The sequence below is a fragment of the Ictalurus furcatus genome, chromosome 11 (genome assembly GCF_023375685.1).
Source record: "Ictalurus furcatus strain D&B chromosome 11, Billie_1.0, whole genome shotgun sequence".
NCBI lineage: Eukaryota > Metazoa > Chordata > Actinopteri > Siluriformes > Ictaluridae > Ictalurus > Ictalurus furcatus.
This window is the reverse complement of record NC_071265.1, coordinates 19,427,395-19,454,214: the sequence shown is the minus strand read 5'-3', so window position 1 is coordinate 19,454,214 and position 26,820 is coordinate 19,427,395. Positions and strand designations below refer to the sequence as shown.

Sequence of the window (26,820 nt, the reverse complement as noted above, 5' to 3'; positions counted from 1 at the left end):
TGTAGAATCGTGATATAATATTTATGTCATATCGCTCACCCCTACTAGTAAGAAAAGAATCCAGTGCCAAATTTGTCAGTGTCTCATCTGTTTAATGGATAAAAACTAGACTTACTATTAGCCATCATACAACTGCATATCTTGTCTAGCAACTATTGGGTTGATTGCACAAAAACTTTGAGGTGATCGTTCTGTTTAAGCGCAGTTACAGTCAGCTACAGACTTCTGTAGAGGTTTACCTGAGGAGTCACTGAGTGAGGGCACCACAAAGGCGATTTCTGTGAGAGCATCAGCGTAGTAGAGCACCCTCTTTTCACCGTTAAAAATTCCTCCTCCCGTCTCTCCCACAGCTACAAACTCATCTGTGAAACCAGCAGGAAAAGAGAAAAGAAACCGTTTCATTCGTCCGCGTTCCACTGAACCTAAAACTGAACCTGTGAATTGTCTCATGAAACCAGTGTAAAGTCAATGGTCACTACTGAAGAGAAAATGATACCTGACTACCATTAAGATATTGACAGCATTACACAATGTGCAGTCTAATGCAGACTGTGTGTGTAATGAAGCATGTGTACCTGGTGTGTCTGTGCCATTGGATGTGTTGATAGTCCAACTGGTATACACACTCCCAGTCCAGCCTGGGTGTTGCCCTACTTCGACTGGCCAGCCAAGAGACAACAGCAGCTCCAGAAAATGTGGCTGCACGCTTGCTGAGGACTCCACATTCCTCAGGATCTACACACACACACACACACACACACACACACACACAGCAGATCCTTAAAACAATCTTGATCGATACACACCAATACAATCCTCATATATAGTGCACAGAGGCTGCTCATACCTCTTGGCTACTCTTCTGGCCTGCCCTCATATAGAAGATGAATACTGTGTCACACGGTCGGCACGGCAACAAGTCCAGATAGCCAATGTCATCAAAGAAGCCTGATGTAGCCGAGTCCAGAGCGATGAGGTGAGGAGGCAAACGACTATTACTTGGCTCCTGAGAAAGAGAAAGAAAACAGGCACATATTGATTGCTGCACATGAGATTACGGCTGGTCCGACGCGCACCACATTCGCTAGGTTTTGCGTGAATCCGTATCGTTCTCTCCTTCACTAAGAATTCCTATGACGTTATTCAACAATTCCGCCAGAATAAACACATGAAATATTTAGCACTCGGCCAAAGCTGTAAAAGGCAAAGGAGGGTGATGAGGAAATGGTAAAAAGGATAAAGAAATACAAATAAATAAATAGATAATAAGTAAATACCTAAAGGATGAATAAATAGACACGTATGAGTATACTGTAAGGAACACATGACGATGCGTAAATGACAGAATACGGTGACATATAAATGAGATCATGCTGTATAAATGAGGGAATCCACCTAAAATAATATCTGTAGTTAAGAAGGGCGGAGTTTTCTATTACCTTGAGCGCCTCTAGTGACAGGAAGCCGAAATGTGAGAGAAAGAGGCGAGCGGTCTGGAACTCCTGAGCTGGAGGGGGAGGTCTGCAATCAGTAAGCGGGTCAGGGAAGGGTTTATTCCTCCACAGGTCCTCCGTGTAGTGCTCCAGACTGGTCTCATATTCCATCTGCTTTACCATCACACCACGCAGCTTATCGTGCTGCTGTTCCAGCTGCCACACAGACACACACAACTTGATCAGCTTCCACATACACTTAATTGTTTTACGAGACAGTAATTATTGTTATAATCTCCATCCCTCTATAATATAAACATAAGCACAAATGAAAGCATCCATGAACTGAATAAAACAAGGACGAGTGAGTTTACTTAAGAGTTAAGTTCCTATTTTACTGAAAATCGAAAATTAAGAGTTTTTAGTAGATTTGGTTGTCAGTGTCCCAAAAATAAAAGCGAAACAAGTACTCGTGCACATAGAATGTACAAAATGTTCACTGGTGCACAAACACAGCACCATGTGTCATGACTCGGTATGCTGAACTGTGACAGTGAACCACATACCCACAGATACAAGCTCAAACTCACACAAGCATCCGAGTGCTTCAAGGCCGAAGTACGTGATATTAAGGACTCCTGTCAGTGAAAACAGATTGCACCTCTTTCCTGACTTGTTTACCTTACTTTATAGAGACACAAATGCGTACCAAACATCTTCCATATCAGCCAAGAAGACCTTTCTCACCTCCTTATCTACTATATCATGAAGGTCTGGAATGCTCAGATCAGCTTTGACAAACGGAATCTTGTCCACCTCTTCTGGGAACGGCCTGTGTTTGACACTAAACCGAATCCCGACGTCATTTTTGGGGGTTGGCCGACCCTCTGGAACAAAAACCTGCTGTAGGAGACAGACAATATGGGAAAACAACCAATCAAATAATGGGTATTGGTACTAGATGCTTCTACTGCAATGTGGTCTTCATAGATACAAACTCTCACATTACATTCAGTGCGTTTGTGCTCTGATATGGTTGTTTGTGCTATAGATTACCTTCTGATTGGCCCTGGCTCCTCGAGGCTGGTGGAACAGTTGCATTGTCCAGGCATGGCGACCACACATGCCTCGAACCAGCATTGTGACAGATGGACAGGGGTCTGGATAAAGAGACACAAAACATGTGTAGAAAATGCCTTGGTTGCATAAATGTCCACATGGGCAATGAATATGTAAATAGCAAATGAGTACTAGTGAACACTGCATACAACTATGCTAAACAAAAACAAAATAAAAAAAAAAGTCAAAGCGCAATAAAATGTCACAGGAATATACACTTAATGATCCAAAACCACAATGTATGCAAATATCTTATAGGATGCTGAGATTCATTGGTGTATTTTGCAACAGATATGTTTGGAATAAAGTCATCATTCACCATCTAAAGGACACAGTGCCTAAAACATTGTGTGGCTGCATCTTGTTATGGAGGAGCTTCTATTCAGCTGAGAGAGAGGCTCTGTTTCAAGCAGAGGTCAAATACAGAGCTTGAAATACCAGTATTCTTTGGCACAGGACCTTCGGCCCTCTAGCAAAACGTTTACATTAAAGAAGAAATTCATTTTGTTACTTGAAAATGATTCAAAACACATATCCAAGTGAGCCAAGGAATGGTTTAGGAAAAAATGGTTTTGGAAAAGCAAGATCAAACTCACTCAACTTTCTAAGATGTATTAGTTAAAAGAAGTGAATACATATGCAAAAGACAACGGAAATATAATTGTATGAATAGAATTAGCTTAATTTTAAATATAGTATTTTGTAAGCATTATTGCAGGTACTTACAGTCATGTGAAAAAAGAAAAAAAAAAACCCTTGGAAATTGTTGGCTTTTTTGGACAAGCAAACATTTGATCATCTTTGAAACAGTACCTATTAATAAAGTTGATATACAGTGCCCTCCACTAATATTGGCACCCTCGGGAAATATGAGCAAAGAAGGCTGTGAAAATTTGTCTTTATTGTTTAACCTTTTGATATTTTTCTTAAAAAAAAAAAAATCACAAATACTCTACTCTCATGGATATCAAACAATTGCAAACACAACACAGTTTTATAATATATGTATAAATTAAAAAAAAAAATTGTACACCTGGGTGACTAGGAAGACGAAATTGTTCAAACATAACTTCCTGTTTCATAGGGGTATAAATATGAGGTATCAAATAACAATGGGTTAGACCAAGGAATATAGCTGTGATGTGTGGCAAAAGGTTGTTGAGCTTCACAAAATGGGAAGTGGCTATAAGAAAATAGCACAAGCATTGAAAATGCCCATTTCCACAATCAGGGCAATAATTAAGAAGTTCCAGTCAACTGGAAATGTTATGAATCAACCTGGAAGAGGACGTGTGTCTATATTGTCTCAATGCAATGTGAAGAGGATGGCTCGAGTGACCAAAATATCTCCAAGGATCCAAGTTGCGTCTTGGGGTCAAAAAATCTCCGAAACTACACTCCGAAGTCACCTACATCACCACAAGTTGTTTGGAAGGGTTTTAAGAAAAAAGCCTCTACTCTCATCCAAAAACAAACTCAAGCATCTTCAGTTTGCCAGTTCCTACTGGAACTTCAAATGGGATTGGGTTCTATGGTCAGATGAAACCAAAATAGAGCTCTTTGGCAACAAACACCAGAGGTGGTTTTGGTGCACACAGAGAGGTAGCCATATGGAAAAGTACCTCATGCCCACAGTTAAATATGGTGGTGGCTCTTTAATGTTTTGGGGCTGTTTTTCTACCAGAGGACCTGAATATTTTGTTAGGATACACGGCATCATGGACTCTATCAAATATCAACAGATATTAAATGTAAACCTGACTGCCTCTGCCAGAAAGCTTAAAATGGGCCGTGGTCGGATCTTCCAGCAGGACAAAGATCCAAAAAATACATCAAAATCAACACAAAAATGGTTTCCTGACCACAAAATTAAGGTCCTGCCATGGCCATCCCAATCCCCTGACTTGAAACCCATAGAAAACCTGTGGGGTGAACTGAAGAGGAGAGTCCACCAGCCTGGACCTCGAAATTTGAAGGATCTGGAAACATTCTGTATGGAGGAATGGTCTCAGACCCCTTTCCCTGTATTCTCCAACCTTATCAGGCATTACAGAAGGTAGCACAAAGTATTGACAAAAATGGTGCCAATAACTGTTGTACACCTATATTTAACTAAGATATTTTTTATAAACCTATGTTTTGTTTGCAATTGTTTGATATTCATGAGAGCAGAGTATTTTTGTGAATTTCTTGAACAAAATAGCAAAAGGTTAAACAATAAAGACAATTTTTCACAGACTTCTTTGCTCATTTTTACCAAGGGTGCCAATATTAATGGAGGGCACTGTACCTGAACAAAACCACAAGGAAAATTAGCCTTTTCAATAATTTATTCAACAGAAATAAAAATAGATGTGATGTTCTTCAGTGGAAAATATAAGTACACCACTGGCCTCAGAAGCTAGTATTGCCCCCTTTAGCAGAAATAACTTCTTGTAGGCTTTTTGCTTAATCGTCCACCGGTCTCTTACATCGACTTGCTGGAATTTTTGACCACTCCTCCATGCAATATTCTTTCAGTTGCAAGATGTTTGAGGGTGTTCTTGCATGTACTGCCCATTTCAAATCCCCCTACAACATTTCAACGGGATTCAAATCCGGGCTTTACTAGGCCATTCCATAACCCTCCATTTCTTTGTGGATTTGCTAGTGTGCTTAGGATCATCATCCTGTTGAAAGGTCCACTTCAACTTTCAGACTGATGGCCTCACATGATCCTCAAGAACTCTTTGATGATGCAGAATTCATAGTTGAATCAGTGAATACAAGCTGTCCAGTCCCTGAGGCAGTGAAGCAACCCCAAACCATAACATTTCCACCACCGTGCTTCACAGTTGGTATGAGGTGCTTCTCTTGAAAAGCTGTCTTTGGTCCACGCCAAACATGTCTGCTGTTACTGTGGCCAAACAACTCAATCTTTGATTCGTCTGTCAAGAGCACATTATTCCAAAAGGCCGGGTCTTTGCCTATATGCTCATTGGCAAACTGTACTCTTGCTCTAATGTTCTTTTTAGAAAGCAAAGGCTTTTTCCTGGCACTCCTCCCACGCAGGTCAGATTTGTGCAATCTCTTAATGATTGTAGAAGCATGCACTTTGACACCAACAGTTGCAAGACTTACTAGCAGATCCAGTGATGAAATTTTGGGATTCTTGGAGACTTATTCTTGCATCAGACAGTCTGCTCTTCGGCTGAATTTGCTGGGATGGCCAGTCCTGGACAGTCGTTTGAAATCTGCACCATTTGTAGATGATTTTCCTTATAGTGGAATGAAGTATTTCAAATAATTTGGAGATCTTTTTAAATCCCTTGCCAGGCATTCACACCCATTTTTCTGAAGGCCTTATAGAACTTTTTAGATCTTGGCATGATGACACCACACATCTCAATAACAAAGGGAAAACCAGACACTAGATATGAGAGGAGTATACATCTATACTAATCACTGGCACCCAATCTTTGAACACCTGATTCTAATTTCATGGATTTTTCTTTTGTGAACATTACTACAAAATGTACATTTTATGTGCCATTTGATAGAATACATCACCTTTATTAACAGGCACTGTTTCAAAGAGGATCAAATGTCCAGAAAAACCAAACCCCTATTCCATGGGGTGTACTTGTTTTTTCACTTGATTGTACATTTCTTAAACCTTCAGCGAGTATTTGGATTTGTTTATTGACTTAAGATGGATGTACAAGGAAATTCAATTGGTGCACCAAAAAAATTTAATTTACGGAAAAGCCGTTTAATACGTCATTGAAAATTCCATTATAAATACGAGTAACTCACTCTGTTCATTGCCGAGGGACTGCTCCAGCATGGCCAGTATGACCGAATTGTCAAGGACAAAGTATCTGAAGTTACTGTGAGACGTGGACATCAGCCGAGAGTATTTAATCAGCGTCTCCTCATTCAGCAGACTGCAGGTGGAGGAAGGGCCACTTGGAGATGGGAATGCCCCCAACACCTGCATTATACTTGAAGAGAAGAACACAGGAGTGACTGGCATGTCAAACTAAAAGAGGTTTAATTTGCGATAGCTGCACCTCGTAATAATAGTGATTAAATCAGTTCAGTAATTTTTCCATTCTAAATCAGCAAACTTCCATTAAGCGGAAAAATAATGGTCCACTTGCTTAAATAAACAAATTAAAAAACTTAGCGTTAGGGGTTAGTCACTATGACAACTAACCATGACAATGTGGCTTCGGCTGCGTCCTTCACCCTCATGGAGGCAGGATTATGTTCTTTGTCGCCCTTATACCTCACTTCCTGTTCTCCTGTCTTGGACTTGCTACCCGAGATGCCAAGTTCAACAATCTCCAACACTTCTATCAAGCAATCCTGCAAAATAAACAGAAAGAGACACAAACTCAACATATAAATAGCGAAAGAACACACATACATACATACAAACCAATACTCATCACACTGATATAACCTTCGCTTGCCATATTATGACTGCGTACCTTTTCATTGAGCATGTCAGGATGCTCTGTGAGCCACACGCAGAGGCACTGGAAGGCAGCGACAATCATGGAGTGCAGGTCTCTGGAGTGGTGTGGAGCAGGTCGACTGCACTGGTACACAATGTAACTACAAACTGAACTCACGGCTCGTTTCCGGTCCGAAGACTCCACACTTGCCTTCACCTAATGAAAGAAACAGTTTTAAGAAATGTCTGAAGATTTTTAAGCAGGTTGTGCTACCTCTCTTGGCCATCATAGCAGAACTCATTCCTCTTCTATAATGCCTGAGATTGTATAATGCCATAACACAGCAAGTCATTAATGCAGAATCTCTCCAGATGCACTCTAGAATGAGTCCTCTCTTGTGAAGTCTCCTTTTTAGGTCAATGTCAAGTTTATTTATATAGCACCATTAAAAACAACATAGGTTGATCAAAAGTGCTTTACAACAATAATTACAAAAGTGAAAATAGAAATAAAAATAATATCAATAGAAAACGTAATATTCGAACTGTTTTTACATAACAATCATATCAATTTAAAGCTCTTTATGGCTGGTCAAATGCCAACCCCCCCCCCCCCCCCCCAAAAAAAAAGTTAAAATAGGAGCTGTTCTAATATGTAGAGGGAGGATATTCCAAAGCTTAGGGCCAGCCACAGTGAAAGCTTCCAGCTAGGTCTGGGAACTGTTAGTAGTGCTTGATCACATGACCTGAGAGTTTTAGAGGGATTATAAAAGGACAGAAGCTCTGTAAGGTATGAAGGAGCTAGATTGTTAAGAGATTTGTAAAGTAGTAGGGGTGCTTTGAAATCATTTCTGTAGTGCGCTGGTCGCCAATGTAGTGAAGCAAGAACAAGGGTAATGTGTTTGCGCTTCCGTGGACATGTCAGGAGCCTGGACTAATTGTAATGGGGCCATAGATATCTGAATAATACCAGTGTAGAGAGGACTGCAGTAAACAAGATGAGAAGAGATACAAGCATGGGACACTTTTTGAAGAGCCTTAAAAGTTAGAAAAGACTTGACCTTAGCTAAAAGCCTAAGTTGAAGAAAAAAAACCTGATCTTAAAACCCGCATTAATCTTCTCGTCGAGAAATTTTAACGTGCGGCTTAATATAGGATGCAAATTGATCCAAGTTAGGTATTCAATTTGATGTTGTAGACGCCAGACCAAAAATAGCGATCTCAGGCTTATTCTCATTCAAGTGTAGGAAATCTGAAGACAGCCATGACGTTAGTTCTCTAAAGCAAATCAAAAGTAGTTCACTTTAGCTGTTTCACTCTTTTTCGGTGGGGTTTAAGATCAGGGCACTGGGATGGCCATGTCAAAAAAACTTGATTCTGTGATCACTGAGCACTTTTGTATTGTCTTGCTGGAAGATCCAATGACAATCCAGTTGTAGCTTCTTGGCAGAGGTAGCCATGTAAAATTCTCTGGTACGTTATGGAGTCCATGATGCCAGGTATACCAAAAAGGTTCTTAGGCCACTCATCCTCTACCATACTTAACAGCGGGGATTTAGTTCTTTTCTGCATAACCCGTCCTTTTTACACCAAACCCACCGCTAGTGTTCTATTTCTGTTCATCTAACCAAAAAATCAGTTCCAATCAAAGTTCAAAGTAGCATCTTTGTGAACTCCATGCACTTTTCTTTTCCTAAAATTTTTCGTCAGATGAAAGTAATGGCTTTATTATAGCATGCCTTCCAAATAGTCTCTTCGTGTGGCTGTGGCATCTAATTAATTTGGAGATTTTGGTTGCCCCAAATTTTGCAAATCTCCAACCACGTTCCTTAGAAGAAATGTTTGCCTCTCTAATTGTCTTCCTCTCTCATAAGTTTATAACAGCTCTGGTTGTTTTAAACCTCTTAATTATCACCCTAACATAATCACCCTAATCTTCCCCATGTTAATGTATGACTAAATTGGCCTCTGAGTCACCTCATATTTATACCACAGTGAAACAGGAAGCCATAGACGTGTTTAAGAGTTCTTAAACACTCAACCAAACTTAAAGTAAAATATAAACACGAACACATCTGGATTTGTTAAATGAACATCCTTTTTGAGAAGGGTTTTTATTTCCTCAGAGTAAAATTTTCTTCAATTATAGGTCAGATTTCTCTCACATTTTATCGGAGATTACGCTAATTAACCACAATGTTCTTCATAACCTTTTTAAACCCCTTTTTTTTTTTTTTTAAACACCAGTCTACCAGGTGTTGTGCTGGATGAGAAATCTGTTGGCATGCCCTGCTTAACTGAACATCTGTGTTTCACCACCTTGGAGAGCTCCACTTCTGAGCAAGGCCTCAGCATTGAAGCCAAGAGTAGAAGTAAGTCTTAATTAAAAAAGGAATAAGACAGGTCGCCTGCAGTGCCTAGGCTTTATTGCCAAACCTTGAGTATATAAAAAAAAACCATCAGCTTGAGGCTGAAGGAAGTCTAAGCACTAAGTAAGTAAGTAAGAAAGACAGCACTGTACAGTACTAATGGACCTCTTTCTGTTCATCTTCAATAAGTAATATCCCCTTCCACAAACAATTTTATCCCCATAAAGCAATCATATTAGGGGGCAGAGGTGGCTTAGTGGTTAAGGCTTTGGGTTACTGATCAGAAGGTCGGGGGTGAAAGCCCTGGCGCTGCCAAGCTGCCACTGTTGGGCCCTTGAGTAAGGCCCTTAACCTCTTTGCTCCAGGGGCGCCGTATCATGGCTGACCTTCGCTCTGACCCCAACTTCCAGGCATGCTGGGGTATGCGAAGAAAAGAATTTCACTGTGCTGTGACCAATAAAGACACATTATCATTATTACAAAAGGATTGCGTGTACCTTCGCGAGGCCGGCAAGCAGCTCCAGGGCAGCAAGTGAGATGCTCATGTCAGGCCTCCACTGTGAGTTGAGTCTCTGAGTGACCAGGTGGATGCTTCGGATCAGCAGGCCGGCTGCCGTGTCTGTGTGGAGAGCTGGGATATAAACACACAGCATGCCACAGAGAGCGGGTTAGTCACACACACACACAAGCCAAGCAAAGCAAAGCACTGACACACAGCCAGCAGCCACACGGAACAAGAAAAGTAATGTCAAACACACAAACGCACAAATGCACACGAGCATATATGCATGCACGTTAACTTACACTACTGCTGCGCTTATTACAAAACACTGATTTCTTCTCTTTCACAAAAACGTCCGTCCTCTAAATAACAAGGTGCATTCGATCAATTCTAAAACCATGCATCTAAACATACCCCGAAACACAACGCTGTACATTACACGGTTGTAATTCTTAGGTTTAATTATCCTGCTACATGGAGCATCCAAATAATGACCAACAAACGTGTTGGCACCATGCACTATGATGTCTATGATGATGACATGCCTTGATAAGAAAAAAACGTCACACAGCAATTTAAACAGTTTGCAACACACAGACAAACTTGGATGAAAACAAGGCTGCTGAGACAGACGCTTTATGGGAAATTCCTTATGCTAGACCCATTTTTAACTGCTAAATCTTTTTATCATTTTTGTGGATTTGCAGACAAATTTCCTAAAACGCATCAGCACTGAGTGCCCCTCTGGACTTACCATAGTCTCGCAGAAGGGCCTGGGCAGGTCTCTCGCTGTCTGGAGTAGTGGCCTCAGAGCTGCCGGCACTTGAATTACTGATGCCACTATTATTGCGACTGTGGCTCTTAGCCAAAGAATGACTGCTGTCCACGCTTCCCTGAACATGGCAAGAGGAGAGAAGGCAATGCTCCACTAACAATTTCTCCTGTTGTTGAGTTTTGTATTTTTTTTTTTTTTTAATAATTAACTCCAGAATTATTGGCACACATAATTCGCTAGTCAGTACACATTAACTCAATTTCATAAAGATTGCCAATAATTCTGGAGTTGACTATTTGACTATAATGCCACTGAAGACAGTGTACAAAGCCATGAATGTTCATCAAATTACAGTACAGAAAAAAAAAAAAAATCATATTCAACGTACCACTTCGGTTTGGGCTCCTATAGACTCCAAAAGTGCAGAGTCTTGAACAATATTCAGCATTGCAGCTGTGGACAGAATGCAATATAAGAAAATCAACCCTCGACGCACAAGATGCTGGCGAGAGATCCATCAAACTGACGCACTGTATAAAGTGGTGCGATATATGTTTAAGATCAAATAACCAAACCTAGTATCATCTGTGTATTGAGTGGATCGGTCTCTGTTTGCAGGGCACCGATCAAGATATTGACCAATCGCAGCTTCAGTGAAAGGAAGGACACCGGCTTGTCATGAATCGAACCGTCATCGTTGCTGAATTTCCCTTCCAAAAGAACCTGAATTACAAAAAAAATATCTGATCAGTTCGTTACTTCAGTCACAGTGATTATGGAATTGCTGAGATTCAAGTATGAAGTGTTTACCTCCGATTTAACGTTGCCAAAATGGTGAGGCAGGGGCAGCATGGATAGCAGTATGTTAATGGAAGCTCGTCTCAGTTCAGTGGGGTTGACATAGGATTTAAATTTGGTCAATTCGCTGCAAGATGGAAGGTGGGGGTGAAAAAAATAACAGGTCTCTCAAAACACTTACATTGATGCATGCTTCTATAATAAATGAAGGACAGATAATTATGCTAAACAAACTAAGGCTGTGTCCTCATTGATCCAGGGAGATCAGAACACCGATTTCATTTTCATTTTAAAAACCCTCTCCGTCTACACTGGCGGTTTCAAATGTTTTCCAAACGTTTCTCGTCCAAACTGAACCGTCTGAAAACGCTCACAGCCCTATACTGCGTGTGCGTAAAGACAAAATAAGAAGCTTTGGCCTGCGTCATTTATGTCAGGCGTTTATTTAAAAATGCAACCTGGAGGTTGTATAAAGTGACTTTAAGTAATCTTTAACAAAGATATCAAACTGGAGAGCAGGCACAACATCATCCACCATCTTGTTTGTTTTAAGTTGAATGGATCACATAACTAAATATACGTCATAGTTTTTGAATATCTCTGTTTTCTCAGTAAACACTATGACGTGAAAACAGCAGTTTCGAATTTGTCCACTTGGGAAAATGTTTTCGAAAAGCCCAGTTTCGCTGGACAAAAACGGCGTGTCGGTTTATGCGGAGTAACGTGGGCGTGGCCTAAGAGTACTTTCACGAGGTCTGTTAACTGGCATATCTCCACAATCCTGAACTAGCAGAGTAGCTATAGCGGTGCACCAGATTAAGGTGTTGGATATGCTTCGGTTAGTGTGTGTTTGGTGCACTTACTTCAGAGAACTTGGAAATGAATGTAGGAAAATGGAAGTATTTAGGAAACTTATTAAAAATGTACTTGAAGAAAAATACAGCTTAAGTGTGTTGTAGAAATCGGTTTTTGAGCAGCTTAAAAACCATGAATGTGTCTAAATTGCAACTGCTACGATTTCCAATGATGGAAATGTCTTGAATTTGTGATGAGATGTTATTACGCCTAATAACATTAAAGGGCACATGAATAACATTAATGTTAATGAAGATTTGCATTCTACTGCTGATTTTCTTTCATTAAGACATTAATAGGAAATCCTTCTTGGATGCATAACATTTTTTAAAAACATTTTTTTAGATATTGAGATAATATGTGAATATTACATAAATTCATTTGAAAATATTTAATAACTGCTGCCCTACAGAATAGAAAGACAAAAGGGGCCTGCAGCACAGGCCTCATGTAGCTCCTCACCGGTCAGGTAAAATAATTTCCAGTGCAGATATAAAGTACGGAACCACTACGTTGATCCCTTTCAGATCAGAGCAGAACAGAGCTGAGGAGTTCAAGATAATACTGGCCAGAACTGGCCTACAGATGAAGTCAGAAATTTGAAGGCCTTGGATGAGGACCATGTAGAACCTGTTATGAACAGAGAACAGAAATCCTTTCAGAGAAATAAGCAAATGATCTCCAAAACAAAACTTCTTTTCAATGTTTACATTATGCTTAGAAGTAGAAGTGATCTAAGAATAAGAGTTTGTCTGTCAGATATCTATGGAAAATTGCAGTGTAGTACACAATGCTCTCAAAGAAACCAGACGTTTCAGACAAAAATCTGTAAACCGGTGGGGCTAGGAACTATGATTTGTCCAGCACTGTTTGCTCACACCTGAAACACCCCATCACAGGAAACAGTAGACTATAGGGCAGAAAATAGACTGATTATCATACTAGCAATGCAATTTACAGTCTCCTCCGAAAGTATTGGAACGACAAGGCTGATTCATTTGTTTGTGCTGTACACCAAAGACATTTGGGTTTAAGATCAAAAGATGGATATGGGACGAGAGTCTAGGATTTGAGCTTTTACTCCCTGGTGTTTACATCTAGATGTGTTAAACAACATAAAGCATAGAACCTTTTGTATCAGACCACCCAATTTTTAGGTAAGCAAAATTATCTGAACAGATAAGACTTGAAGTTAACTAAAGTAAAGAACACTTAATATTTGGTTGCAAATCCCTTGCTTATAATAACTGCATAAAGTCTGCGACTTGTTGGTTTCTTCTTTTGTGATGTTGTTCCAGACTTTTACCACAGCCTCTTTCAGCTGTTTGTTTCAGGGTTTTCTCCCTTCAGTTTCCTCTTCAGGAGGTGAAATGCTGCTCAATAGGGTTATGGTTTGGTGATTGAAACTGCCAGTCTAAAACCTTCCACTTTTCCCCTTGATGAAGTCCTTTGTTGAGTTGGCAGTGTGTTTTGGATCATTGTCTTGCTGCATGATAAAGTTCCTCCTGATTAATTTGGATGCATTTCTCTGTAAACTGGCAGACAAAATGTTCCTGTAAACTTCTGAATTTATTCTGCTGCTACCATCATGAGTTACTTGATTATATAAGTAACTCATACATAAAGATTAGTGAACCTGCTCCAGAAGCAGTCATGTAAGCCCAAGCCATGACACTACCAACATCATTTTTCACAGATGAGCTTGTATGTTTTGGATCATGAGCAGGTCCTTTCCTTCTCCACACTTTGGCCTTTCCATCACTTTTGCAGAGGATAATCTTGGCTCCAGAACTTTTGTGGCTGATTTCTGTATTTCTTTTTAAATTCTAATCTAGCCTTCCGATTCTTACATGCTGATGAGTGTTTTGCATCTTGTGATATGGCCTCTATATATCTGCCCTAAATGTCTTCTTTGAACGCTGGATGGTGAGACCTTCACCCCTGCCCTGTGAAGGTTGTTGATGTCACTGACTGTTGTTTTGGGGGTTTTCTTCACAGCTCTCACAATGTTTCTGTCATCAGCTGTTGTTGTTTTTGGCCGTGGCCGACCCATTCAGTCTCTGTTACTCAAGACACCCAAATTGTATTGGCTATACCCAATGCTTGTGCATTGGCTCTGGTAGATTTTCCCTCTTTTCTCAGCTTCAAAATGGCTTGCTTTTCTCCCATAGACAGCTCTCTGATCTTCATGTTGGTTTATCGTTTTTAACAAAAAATGCAGTCTTCACAGGTGAAACTGAAGGCTAAAACCAAGAGTAGATGTTCAGAGATATTTATTGCTTAAACAATCTATCGAACAGGACACACTTGGGTAACAAGAAACATCCGACAGTCACATGTTCCAAAATATCTGCTGGCCTACAAATTGGGTGGTCTGATACAAAATGTGCTATGTTCTATGTCGTTTAACACATATAGATATAAATACTAGGGAAAAAAAGCTGAAATATTGATCTCAAACCCAAATATCTTCAGTCTACAGCAAAAACAAATGAATTGGCCTTGCTGTTCCAATAGTTTCAGAGGGGAACGTACATCAAAGCTTAAAGCTAAACTGATGCCATTAAAACACTTTCATGCAAACCCCATAATTCCTCTACCTGGATAGGTAGACAGGTAGAATTTCCTCTCCAGTTTTTTTGCTGCAGAAGATTCTGCACAGTGTTCCGCAGGCCTCGGCTCGACCAGACTCATAATTATCCGGAAACTCATTGGCATCAAACATAGGGTTCGACACCATGGTGTCGGTGGACATCTGAGAACCTTTTCTCCTTAATTCAACTCCAGCCTGAGTAGCAAGGGCTGAGAGAAAGAGGGAGAGAGGAAGAAAGGCCAAATTTAAGTGACAGCTTTTTTTTTTTACACAAATTAAAACTGGTCTTAACAGGGATTACAGACAAAGAGAACCAAAAAATATCGTATCCTGCAACTACAATGCAGGCTACACTGCATTATAATATAGTCGTATTAATATTCTAAAACTAATATTCATGTACCTATTCTATATTTTACAGAATATTTCCATGTATGAATCCTGTCCCAGTTCAAATGTCAGTTATACTGGATATTATTTTTCATTTGGTGTTTTATCAACTCTGGTATAGAACTACTTTACTGGCACATTAAATAATGCTATGCTATTATAATCTACAAACAACGGCTTGTTTAAACCATGCACAGTTCTTGTACAATAATGGTTCTGGATCTTTGGGGGGGAAATCTGATGCAGAAAGAAAAAAAAAAAAAACAACAAAAAAAAAAGGAAAGAAAAGACAAGCTCTCCTGGTCAGCCTCCCTGTTATTGAACACAGCAGTTCAGAGTTTGCAAATAAATAAATAAAGAAAGAAAGAAAGAAAGAAATCACTGTCAAATCACTGTTGGTCAGCACCTCTTAATAACACAATAAAAGGCACACTATGGCAGAAACAAACTGCACACACATCCACAACATGCAGGAACGTCCATACAAAACGTAACAGTAACTGAAAATTCATATAAGAGTAAAATGAAAAGCTACAAAAACAAAAAACACCAGGCGTAACTAAAGACAATGTTGGTTGTTGTGTTTCTTTGGAGGAGATTGGTTAGTAGAGGTCCTTTAGGTGGATGATATGGGCAACAACACGTTGTGCGATCGTATGTTTAGTTACATCCAAAAAGAAAATAATAATAGTAATACAAAATAAATAAATAAAGGATCAATCACAACAAACATTCTCAGGCCTTCGCTGGTGCTTTGACCATCTGATTATCATTACATACAGGGAAATTACAGAATATTTGTTGCACTTGAGCCTATGACATTTGGGCAGCAGTCAATAAATTTCCCGGACCCCTAATACCAGACTCAAGCAATGTATGATCAAATCTCTTGACCCAAGAAAACAATACTGCAACAACAACAAAACATAAAAAAAAAAAAGTGACAATGTCAAAGCAAAAGAAACAAAGTCAAAAGAAAATGAACCAAATAATTGCAACTGGTAAAGCTTGTGTTCCTACTTACAAGATTTATAAGAAAGAAGAATTTGGAAAAATGTTGCTGCAAGATAACAGAGATAAAAATGGAAACAAATCAAAGAACAGCAGTAATAGAGATCCAGAAACTATGAAGAATGTCAATATGGGTTTTTGTTTCGTTTCGTGTCTTCGTATGCTTAGATAGTACTAGAGCTAAGGAGGCTAGAACAAGATACTGAATTTCAGTTAGTTATTCACCATGCATGTACAGAAACGGAACGGAAAGGAAACAAGCAAACACATGGACAGTTAGCCACAATTCAATCTTACATTCAGCTCAGAATATCGTATTAATGACTTCCAGGAAAATACTAGCTTAGTTGATATATTAGCTAGCTTAATTGATGTATTGATTTTTGTAGTTGTTGTTTCTTCTTTTTTAAAATGACATTTTTTTATACAACTTTTCAAATGTAAATGATCCAATTTCAGTTCCACATGCACGTGATACACTTCTGAAGCAGTTTCCAAGACTTCTGACTTTTTTCCATTGTATGGTCACCTTGATTCTGAATCCAGCTGCATTTTTTATTTAAACACACTATGATTAAGAGAGACACGTAAATTTAATATGCAGTCCTTAAGGACCATGCTGGTGTTAGATTACATCATCAATTAAATACTATTACTTCTACTACTACCACTAATAATAATAATAATATCTAAAAGCGCTTGTGCAAAAAAACTATGAAACCATTCATTTAGCAATAATGTGAAATCTAAAAACATCAATCAGTCATGATAGTGATTCATGGTAGTGACTTTTTAACTTGATGAAACACTATATAAAATTTTGTTAAAGAATTTTATTAACAGACAGGAATAAAGTATTTTTGCTTTTTTTTCCCCCCTCCAGAATTGGTCATTCACAAATATCCACCCACCAAGTGTTTCCTCCAAGACATGCGAAGCCAGCTTTTCAAACTGCTGCTCATGTTGCATCACAGGGCAGTGTAACACACTCAGAGGAAAGCGTTATCTGCCTCTTCCAGATACATGAGCGAACAAACGCTGTGATTGGTTAGTGTCACTCTTGATTGACAGGCCAAAGAAAGCAACGCCATCCCCCTCCCACCCAGTCAATATTTCTATCCTGGGCTTCTGGTCAGGGATGGATGAAGCATCTTCTTGATTGTAACTTGCGACCCCCTAATGAATGCCACCAAATAAACTGTTATCTAAAAATAGGCGTGTTATAATCACATCATTTTTCTATACATTTCGCATGAGACACCAAATATCGGTAGGGCAATATTAATAAATACAAATACAAGCGTTTTCATAAAGGACACTAAACAAATTCTTAAACATAAAAAATCAGAAATATTTGGGGAGACATTTAAAAAAAAATGCCCCAACCACTCATCTGGAACCAAATAGTCAGATTTTTCCTCCCTTGTTCGGTAAAGGTTACTAACATTTTCCCCATCGATAACATTACGATACTACAGCACAGTATTTCACTACAGGATACACTGAGCTGATAAATGCTGGAACTGCTTCATAACATTAGCGCTACCTTAATGGCACATATGATCGACTCCAAATGCGGTACAATCTTGCAGGTAGGAATAGCCTGTTTTGTATAAGTAAAAGAACGGAAATAAAACAGGAAGGGGGATAATGAGAAAAGAAAGGAAAAACAAGTGACAGCAATAGGGTTTGACAGTATTAGAGATCCAATCCCAGTAAACACCTTACCAGTCACACTGCTTTCTCTGCTGAGGCCGGAGTGAAGTTTGCAGTGGACGAGTGCAGCATCGAACAGCCACTGGCCAAAAAGGTTCAGCACGCTGTTGACTTTTGGTCTGGTGGGAGCTGGCAGCGGTCGCGGCTCTGAGCTTGTCTGATTGGGACTGGACAGAGGAGAGGTGGAGGACGGCTGGTGCAACACTTTGGACTGGCCAGTCTGGAAAGCCAAGCACCGATCCACGTAGAATGTATTATACATATATTAAACATTTATACAACCGTTAGTTCTGGTCTACTAATCTGATTGGACAAGAGGTGTTCCAAGAGTGCTGATATTTAGTATAACAGCGCTGATACATCTCACTTTTTGACTGTGTTCACTACATAATATTCCAGTTCTAGCAAGAGTTTGTTACATTGAAACGGTCACTACACTTACTATGGGCTCACAGGGAGTCAGTCTGTGTGTTGGCATGGCAACACCCTGCACTCTATATTCATATCTGTGGCTTTATTCTTTGGGAACAAGTATTATTGATGGAGCAAAAATGAACGAAATATCTGCCCATACCGTGTCTGAAAAGTCAGTTACTTGATATTCATAAAACTGTTGCATAAAAGCAAAATCATACTCGCAATCGTGGTGCTGTACCGCGTTAGCTCCCTGCGGCCGAATCGAAGCTGTGTTGATATGCGGTACAACAGCGCTCTTGCTCACGTGATGCTGCTTCAATGAAAGTTTAAGAAACGTCTAAACGGCGGATTCACAGTATTTGCAATGTTTCTTTGATGGAACGTACCGCAGAGGCTTTGCTGGTGGTTTTATTTACTGTTGTTGGTCTGTGTCTGCGGCTGTGAGGGGGTGTGGTGTTGGTGGTGGTCGGGGGTGGTGGCATGCTTAGACGATTAACAGGGGTGGGTGGCGCGCTGTCTGAGCGGGGTCTGGATATACCTGCAGGGTAAAAAAATAAATAAATAAAATCCATACACAAAACAGAAAGTGAAACAAGAAAAGATACGGTAAACCAAGACGAGGACAAAAGTTACGACACCATTTCAGCGATCGTGCCTTACTATGAAAAATTATGAAAAGGCACATAATGACACAACAGCCAATAAAGGTTGGATCAAACACCAGGTGGTTCCAGATTTGCTCACTTGGTTTCCAGCTGGTGAGTTCAAATAATTAATCATTCAGCACACAGTAATCAAAGGCAGGTGCTACATAATACATCAATTAAAAAAAAACCCTAATAAAATTGATGCTATAGGCAGCCATGATGCTGAAAGGTAAGTAATGATTGGGTGAGTATAGCAGATTCGACAATGATTAAGCATCCACTCTGCAAAGATGTCCTTCTGAACACGTTGCAAAACTGTACAAAAATTACCTGTTTTGCAAAATAGTGCAGCATAGTGCACAGAACATTACAAAGAACACAGTGGAGTAAGACTGGAGAGCATCATTTCTGAGCCATAAAATTGGTTTTGGTTCCCTACGCCCTCTGAAACATCCATCATATAGCTAGGCTGCGGGTTTCCGGAATAGGACTTTCATTTGAACTGATGCCAACCCTTTATTTTCCCCACATTTTGTAATGCATCCATGATTTTTTATTTTTTTTGCATGCACTCTTTCAACCAGCCAATCAGACTCCAAGTCCCACGTGATTTGTCAGGAGCATGGGTTAAAAAAAATATATATATATATATTTTTAAACGAATACCATAAGTTGGTAGCCTGTCTCGAAACACAGCAACACCTGAGGACAAATAGGATTAAAATGCTGACATAACAAAACAGGAGCATATACGCAGGCGCACACACACCCCTTTGAGTTTTGGGGGGGGAAAGAAGCATACAGCTTTTATATAAAGTCAGGACTATGTGAAAATCATACTGCTCATGACAAAGGTAGGTTACCGGGGTTTTTACCCCTAGTTTTCCTATATATAGACGGGATGCACATATGCTTACACACACTCACACACATACATACACACACATACACATACACACAAAATAGAGGGTATGCACATGACGTCACGGTAGGTGGAACTCGCCGCAGTCACGCCCACTGAGTGGCAAAAAGACTGAGCGGCAGCATTAGTGTACAGAGTGTATTCCGTGAAAACACAGAAAAAGACGCATCTAAAACGGGAAAAATCTGTTGTGAGATCGATTGTGCTAACAGATTCAACAAGAATTCAGAGCGATCTTTTTACCGAGTCCCAAAAAAATAATTTGTTCTTTTTTTTTTTTTTTTTACAAAAGAGAGTAGTGTAAGTTCTTTTGGCATGTGCTATTCATGTTGTACAATGATGAATCATTTGCTCCATATGTCTTTTTAAAGTGCACCGATTATGGTTTTTCAAATATTACCTTTCATGTGGTGTGTTATGGAGCTGCTTGTGAATGTAAAAAGTCTGCAAAGTTTCAAAAATCAAAGCGCACGACAAACGGAGTTATTGACTCCCGAAAGAAGGAAGCGATTCTGAACAGCTGAAACGAGTCGTTAGTGATTCCAGACTTTACTTCCTGTACTAACCTACGTAGGTTTGTAATAAAAAGCCCCGCCTCTGATCTTCATCGGCTGCTCGAGAACAGACGGAGCTGAAACTCGTTATAGTAGTGGGCGTTTCCTTTTTGAAACACGCCGACAGCAATAGACGAATCCCAACAGACTGGGACATCTGACCAATCAGAGCAGAGTATGCTCTCTGAAAGGAGGAGTTTGGAATGAATCCTTTAGAATGGATCATTGAACGAGTCGTTTGTGACACTGGAGGGGAAAAAAGTAATGGTGCAATTTAAATTATGTGATTATAAAGTGTTTTTTGACCTTGGATGCATGTAAATCTATAGTATGAGACCATAATAGGTGCGCTTTAAACGCTGCCTATTTCCATAGATGAATAATGGGGGCTCAGCCATTCTCTGTCTGTGTTTTACCTTCACAAATATATAACGCTAGTAAGTGGAAGCAGTGTTCGCTACAAACAAACTAGGACTAGTTAGCTTACGGTTTACCAGATAAAATTATAGAATAAAATAAAAATATTTGTACATACAACCAGAATGTTTATTGGTGTTCTTATCACTTTAAATTCTCCAACATATCTCACCTTAAAGTAGGACCAAGCGTCAAGGCTTTTAGATGCCTTCGGGCTTTGCTTAGTGTACTTCCCCGGCATTGAAATCAGGTACATACAAATGTCGGGAAAACCGACTTCTGGCCACATGCCAATGTCCACGGACCACAGGTTCTTGGGCAAGTTGTAAAGGTCACTATCGAGTCCAACTGCCTTTAATTTAAGCTGATAATCATTAGTTATACTAGCGTTTTCGCAGCTTCCCCCATTAAAACCAGACATTTTGCTGGATGTTTTCCCGCTCTACCTGGCTGAGGGGGCGTGTTCCGGCGGGAAAGTGACGTCAATGCATACCCTCTATTGCAGGCCAATGTTTCTAATCCCTGAAACACTACAGTCTCCAAGACATGCAAGGATACATTCATTGATGCCTCAATACAACCTCAAAGCCCATCTACACACTACTGCACCCCCCTCCCCCCACCCCAAAAAAACCCCCCAAAAAACAATCAGCGGTGATGTATGTCTAACCCCGTACTTGGTTAGTCACTAGTTGATTAGGTTGGTCATGTTTTTAATACCTAGAGAGGGAAGTCTGTCTCGAATATATCTCCTAGACTGTGTTGGTCCTGAGAAAAAGAAAGACATGAGTTCCACTGATGCACGGTGATACACACTGCACCCCCACACACAAGACCATGAAGTGACTAATCCAAAGCATTAAGCAATTAGTAATTACACCTACAGAGCACATACTGGCAATTAGCCTGAAAAGTAAAGCATATAGTCCTGCGTGGAAAGTGGAGTAAACCTGAAAGTTTTTAGAAGATCGCTATTGATAGCTGGTTGAAATATACCCCTGTCTGATTGTACGTGTCAAGTGTAGCATGCAGTAGTGACAAGCTTTAAGAACAGACACTATGTCTATATACATTGAACACAGGGGTCCTGGCGTCACTGTTGGTAATCAGCATTCTTACTTGTTCTGCAGTTAGTCAAACCAGCCAGTCCTAACCAAATAAACTGAATTAAGTCACTGAGTTCTAATTTGAATAATATATGTGCAGGAAAAGAGTCATTTTTACAGCTAACCGTGATATTAGTAAACCCCTATTGCCCCAGATTTACATGAAGGGAGTGGGAACAGAAGGTGCGCTTTCACTGAGTACCATAAGAGGGCAGAGTTTCATGACTGGTGTTTTTCTTAAAAACTGCCACACCTAGAAGAGGAAACAGAATTGTACTTTGGGACAAATCATAATTATGAAGATGTAAACTACGACAGAACTACACATTTTTAAAAAATAATAATAATCATCAAAAATCACAATGCTCATATTGTTAAGACAATATGATTTTCTTAAACGGGTAAACGTGTTGGTTTTTTTGGAGTGATACATTCGGAGCGTAACATCGTATAAATACTATAAATATTTTGTATTAGATTTATCTATTATGAATATAAATACTAATAATGTTTAATATTACAGATGCATCAATACCAATTGTTAGAGCAAGTACGAGTACGAGGACATGTTTACTGGAACTTGCAGATACTGATACTAATAAGGTACTAATTTTAGTAAGTATTAATCAAGCAGGGATGTCACAGAACATTTTATTTAGCTCTGTTTATGTTTCCCCAGTTTGCATAGTGGCCTTTAGGTTACTAGGCGCATCGTTTATAACGTTAGTTAGCTGATTTTACATGAACTGCATCAGCTAGCTAAATATTATTTACATTTAATTGAGTCAGGCTACTATTTTGTTCGGCTTCAGAAATGCACTTCTGTACAGTAAAGTACGTTTCATCACCTTCATTGTGTCCAAATCCCTCGTTGTCAATGACGGCATTGGCTGCTGTTCTGTGCTGCTTAGCAGTGAACTCCTCATGCTGATGTTTAATTTATTACGGCTTCGGCAGGAACAGCACACTGATTTGAAAGCGAAGTATAGTCGCTGGAAATGCATGAGTCTCAAGGCTTGCAGAACTAAAGTACTCTCAGAACTCGTACTCTCACGCCTGACAGTTTCTTCTCTGAGTGCATTGCTTAGATTGCGGTCATTACGGTGGCATATAGTCGTGTGAAAAAATAAGCACTCCCCATGGAAATGGTTGGCTTTTTAGACAAGCAAATATTTAATCATCTGTGAAACAATGCCTATTTATAAAGTTGAAAATTAGGTTTTTGAATCATTTATTCAACAGAAATATCAATAGTGATATTCTTCTGCGGAAAAAGTAAGCACACCATTGGCCTCAGAAGATAGTGTTGCTGCCTTTAGCAGAAATAACTTTTTGTAGGCATTATGCATAATTGTCCAACAGGCTTGCTGGAATTTTTGACCACTCTTCCATGCAATATTCTTTCAGTTGCAAGATGTTTGAGGGTTTTCTTGCATGTACTGCACGTTTCAAATCCCTCCACAACATTTGAATGGGATTCAAATACGGGTTTTGACTAGGCCATTCCATAACACTCCATCCATTTCTTCTTTTTGAGTCATTCCTTGGTGGATTTGCTAGTGTGCTTAGGATCATTATCCTGTTGAAAGGTCCACTTTCAGTTCAACTTCAACTTACGGACAGATTTCAAGTGCTCTTTGATATGATGCAGAATTCATAGTTGAATCAATGAATGAAAGCTGTCCAGTCCCTGATGCAGCGAAGCAACCCCAAACCATAACATTTCCACCACCGTGCTTCACAGTTGGGATGAGGTGCTTCTCCTGAAAAGTTGTCTTTCGTCTGCATCAAACATGTCTGCTGTTACTGTGGCCAAACAACTCAATCTTTGATTCGTCTGTCAAGAGCACATTATTCCAAAAGGCCGGGTCTTTGCCTATATGCTCATCTGCAAACTTGCAAAGGCTTTTTCCTGGCACGCCTCCCATGCAGGTCAAATTTTTGCAATCTCTTTCTGATTGTAGAAGCATGCACTTTGACACCAACAGTTGCAAGACTTACTAGCAGATCCTGTGATGAAAGTTTGGGATTCTTGGAGACTTCTTTTTGCATCAGATGGTCTGCTCTTGGGTTAAATTTGCTGGGATGGCCAGACCTGGACAAATTGGCAGTCGTTTCAAATCTGCGCCATTTGTAGATGATTTTCCTTACAGTGGAATGATGTATTACAAATAATTTGAAGATCTTTTAAAATCCCTTTCCAGACTCATAGGCATCCATAACTTTTTTCTGAAGGCCTTATAGAACTCTTTAGATCTTGGCATGATGACACCCCACACCTCAATAACAAAGGGAACACCAGACACTGGATATGAGAGGAGTATAAATAAAACCAGTTCCACCTGCACTCCCTAAGCAGGTTCTAATCACTGGAACCCAATCTTGAACACCTGATTCTAATTTTATGTATTTGAAAGTGTGATAAATGTAGGGGTGTACTTACTTTTTCCATGTGACTGATTTTTGTTAATTTAAATTGTGAAAATTACTAATGTGTCATCTGATAGAGTGTGTCACCTTTATTAATAGGCACTGTTTCAAATAGGATCAAATGTTTGCTTGTGCAAATATGTCCAAAAAGCCAACAATTTCCATGGGGTGTACTTATTTTTTCACATGACCGTACATACAGATTGCCATTTGTCGTCTCTTTATTAGTGCAACGTACACTAGGCTTACGTCACACTATCACCTGCAATCGGATATTCGTATTCTCAAATCGTACAAGTCCGAGAATGTGACCGATACCCGATATCAATATTGGTATTGATGCATCACTACATAAAATAATAGGCACCAAAAAGCACAAGAATGCTCATGTTTCACTATCAAGTTCAAATGGTTTAACAGAATTTCAACCGATCTTACCTAGGAAAGCATCCACCAGGCAGCTGATGCCCCTCATGGCTCTAAAGAAGATCTGAGGCAGCTGTTTGAGACAGGGGTGCTGGATCACCTCCTGAGGCACACTGCTCACACCTAGCAGCTGCTCCTGGAACTTGGGAGTGGAGCTCACAATCACAGGGTTACTCAAATCCACTGGATTACTGAAGGGAAAGAAAGACAAAAAATGTTATTATAATTATGAACTCGAGATTTTTTTAAAAAAATTTACGTTTCTGAATAAAATGTAGAAATTAGAGGTCGACTGATTGATCGGTTTTACTATTGGTTAACGGCAAAAATGCACACCAATAGTTTTTCCCGGTTGTGTCTGTTGTGGGAAGGGGTGAAAAGGGTTTGCTGTCATTATACAAAAAAAGTTTTTGAAAAGGGTTTGCTGTCATTAGTACGAGAGCATGAATTTTGTTGTGTTATTTGAAGTGTTTTTTACATTAATTTTGGACATCTCTATTTTTATTTAGAGTGGTACCTTTTGGATATATATTTTTTTCATATACATACATATATATATATATATATTTTTTTTTAAGTACAGTACATTTTCATGGTACTGAAAAAAAAAATGGTATTGAAAGTTTGCTCTCCCCATCCGATTTAATCGGCTAACGGAAAAAATAATCAGCCAACTAGACGATTATGAAAATAATCATTAGTTGCAGCCCTAATTGGAGTTAATTTGGTAAATGTCCAGGATCTGAGGCACATTATCAGTTCTGTAGCATGTCCCTGCAGGAAATCCCAACTAAATACAGATGTTTTATACTGTTTTTTAAAATAATAATAATAAATAAATAAACAAATAAACAAACAAACAAATAAAAATTTTAACCTCTAAAATAACTGCTGCAAAACCTTTTTGGAAGCATGTGTGTCTGACCTACGCTTTTCATCAATTCCCTCTGCAGGCCTCTCCTCCCTCCACCACAATCCCCTAAAGAAGTCATCACTTTCATTAAGGAGAGGTTTAACAGCATCTGCCAATCTTTTCCCTCACCTCAACTCCCATATTAGTCCATATTTCCCTTATTCCCTAACTCTGTAACATGATTTCCTCCTGGTTTTCCAGACTATATTCCGTACTTACAAATAAACTGTATCTTCCACCCGATTCATGCAACTTTACCAAATGATGATCAGTGGCTCATACACTGCAGGGACTGTACCAACTCCCAACAAGACGGAGTGCCTGGTACTTGTTATGAAAACCCCCACATTATACCATTCTGGCTTTAGCTGCCTGTCTTGATTTCCTATCAAAAACCCTTAAACATGTCGTCTTGCCTAACCGGTCGTGATCCTGAAATTGGTTTAAGGTGAGAAAGAGGTGCATCAAATCAGCACACTTCCCAAAAACTGCCCTTACTGTATATATGTTATATAGGACAAACTCGTTTCAATCCTCATCCTTCTTGACCTCTCATTAACCAAGTTAACAACAATATCCACTTATCTTGGAATCACTGACTCGGAGACATGCTCAGATTAGATATAGCCTGTGCACTGGTGTTCCACAAGGCACAATGATCGGTCCTCATCCCTTTTCCTTTCATACTAGTTCTTTAAACTATGAAGTATCTTCCCATGGTTCCTCATAAACACAATAACATTCAACTCATGCTTTGCTTTCTTTACCTGAAGTTGCTACACGTATCTCAGAATGTCTGGCAGAGACATCTCATCATGGATGGCAAGACTGAGCTGCTATAGTGCATGCTCACATAATCACAGCATCCAAAAAAAAAAAACTTAGAAGTAGTATTGGACAATCAGATATTCTTCTCAGCTTAATGTATGCTGAAACTTTATCTGATTGTGCAGACTTATCCTGTACACACAGATTTGATCATTTCT

General features: G+C 39.5%; 1 protein-coding gene across 7 annotated transcripts in view; it reads right to left on the bottom strand.

Annotated features, from left to right (window-relative positions):
- The window catches only part of ralgapb (Ral GTPase activating protein non-catalytic subunit beta), a 52,000-nt gene that overhangs the window by 5,795 nt on the left and 19,385 nt on the right, over positions 1-26,820 (bottom strand). The window contains exons 7-27 of one of the 7 annotated variants that reach the window (XM_053635992.1): positions 24,934-25,112; positions 22,268-22,318; positions 21,680-21,727; positions 18,806-18,957; positions 18,015-18,222; positions 14,893-15,094; positions 12,755-12,922; positions 11,450-11,564; positions 11,215-11,362; positions 11,028-11,092; positions 10,619-10,757; positions 9,860-9,993; positions 7,028-7,210; positions 6,751-6,902; positions 6,348-6,535; positions 2,490-2,593; positions 2,181-2,333; positions 1,440-1,649; positions 848-1,006; positions 576-735; positions 240-362 (exon numbers count right to left, since the gene is read on the bottom strand). In XM_053635992.1, the coding sequence (XP_053491967.1) occupies positions 240-362; positions 576-735; positions 848-1,006; positions 1,440-1,649; positions 2,181-2,333; positions 2,490-2,593; positions 6,348-6,535; positions 6,751-6,902; positions 7,028-7,210; positions 9,860-9,993; positions 10,619-10,757; positions 11,028-11,092; positions 11,215-11,362; positions 11,450-11,564; positions 12,755-12,922; positions 14,893-15,094; positions 18,015-18,222; positions 18,806-18,957; positions 21,680-21,727; positions 22,268-22,318; positions 24,934-25,112 (3,041 nt within the window). Of the gene's footprint in view, positions 1-239; positions 363-575; positions 736-847; positions 1,007-1,439; positions 1,650-2,180; positions 2,337-2,489; positions 2,594-6,347; positions 6,536-6,750; positions 6,903-7,027; positions 7,211-9,859; positions 9,994-10,618; positions 10,758-11,027; positions 11,093-11,214; positions 11,363-11,449; positions 11,565-12,754; positions 12,923-14,892; positions 15,095-18,014; positions 18,223-18,805; positions 18,958-21,679; positions 21,728-22,267; positions 22,319-24,933; positions 25,113-26,820 lie in introns of all 7 variants that reach the window. The other 6 variants (XM_053635993.1, XM_053635994.1, XM_053635991.1 and 3 more) reach the window with 6 other exon arrangements.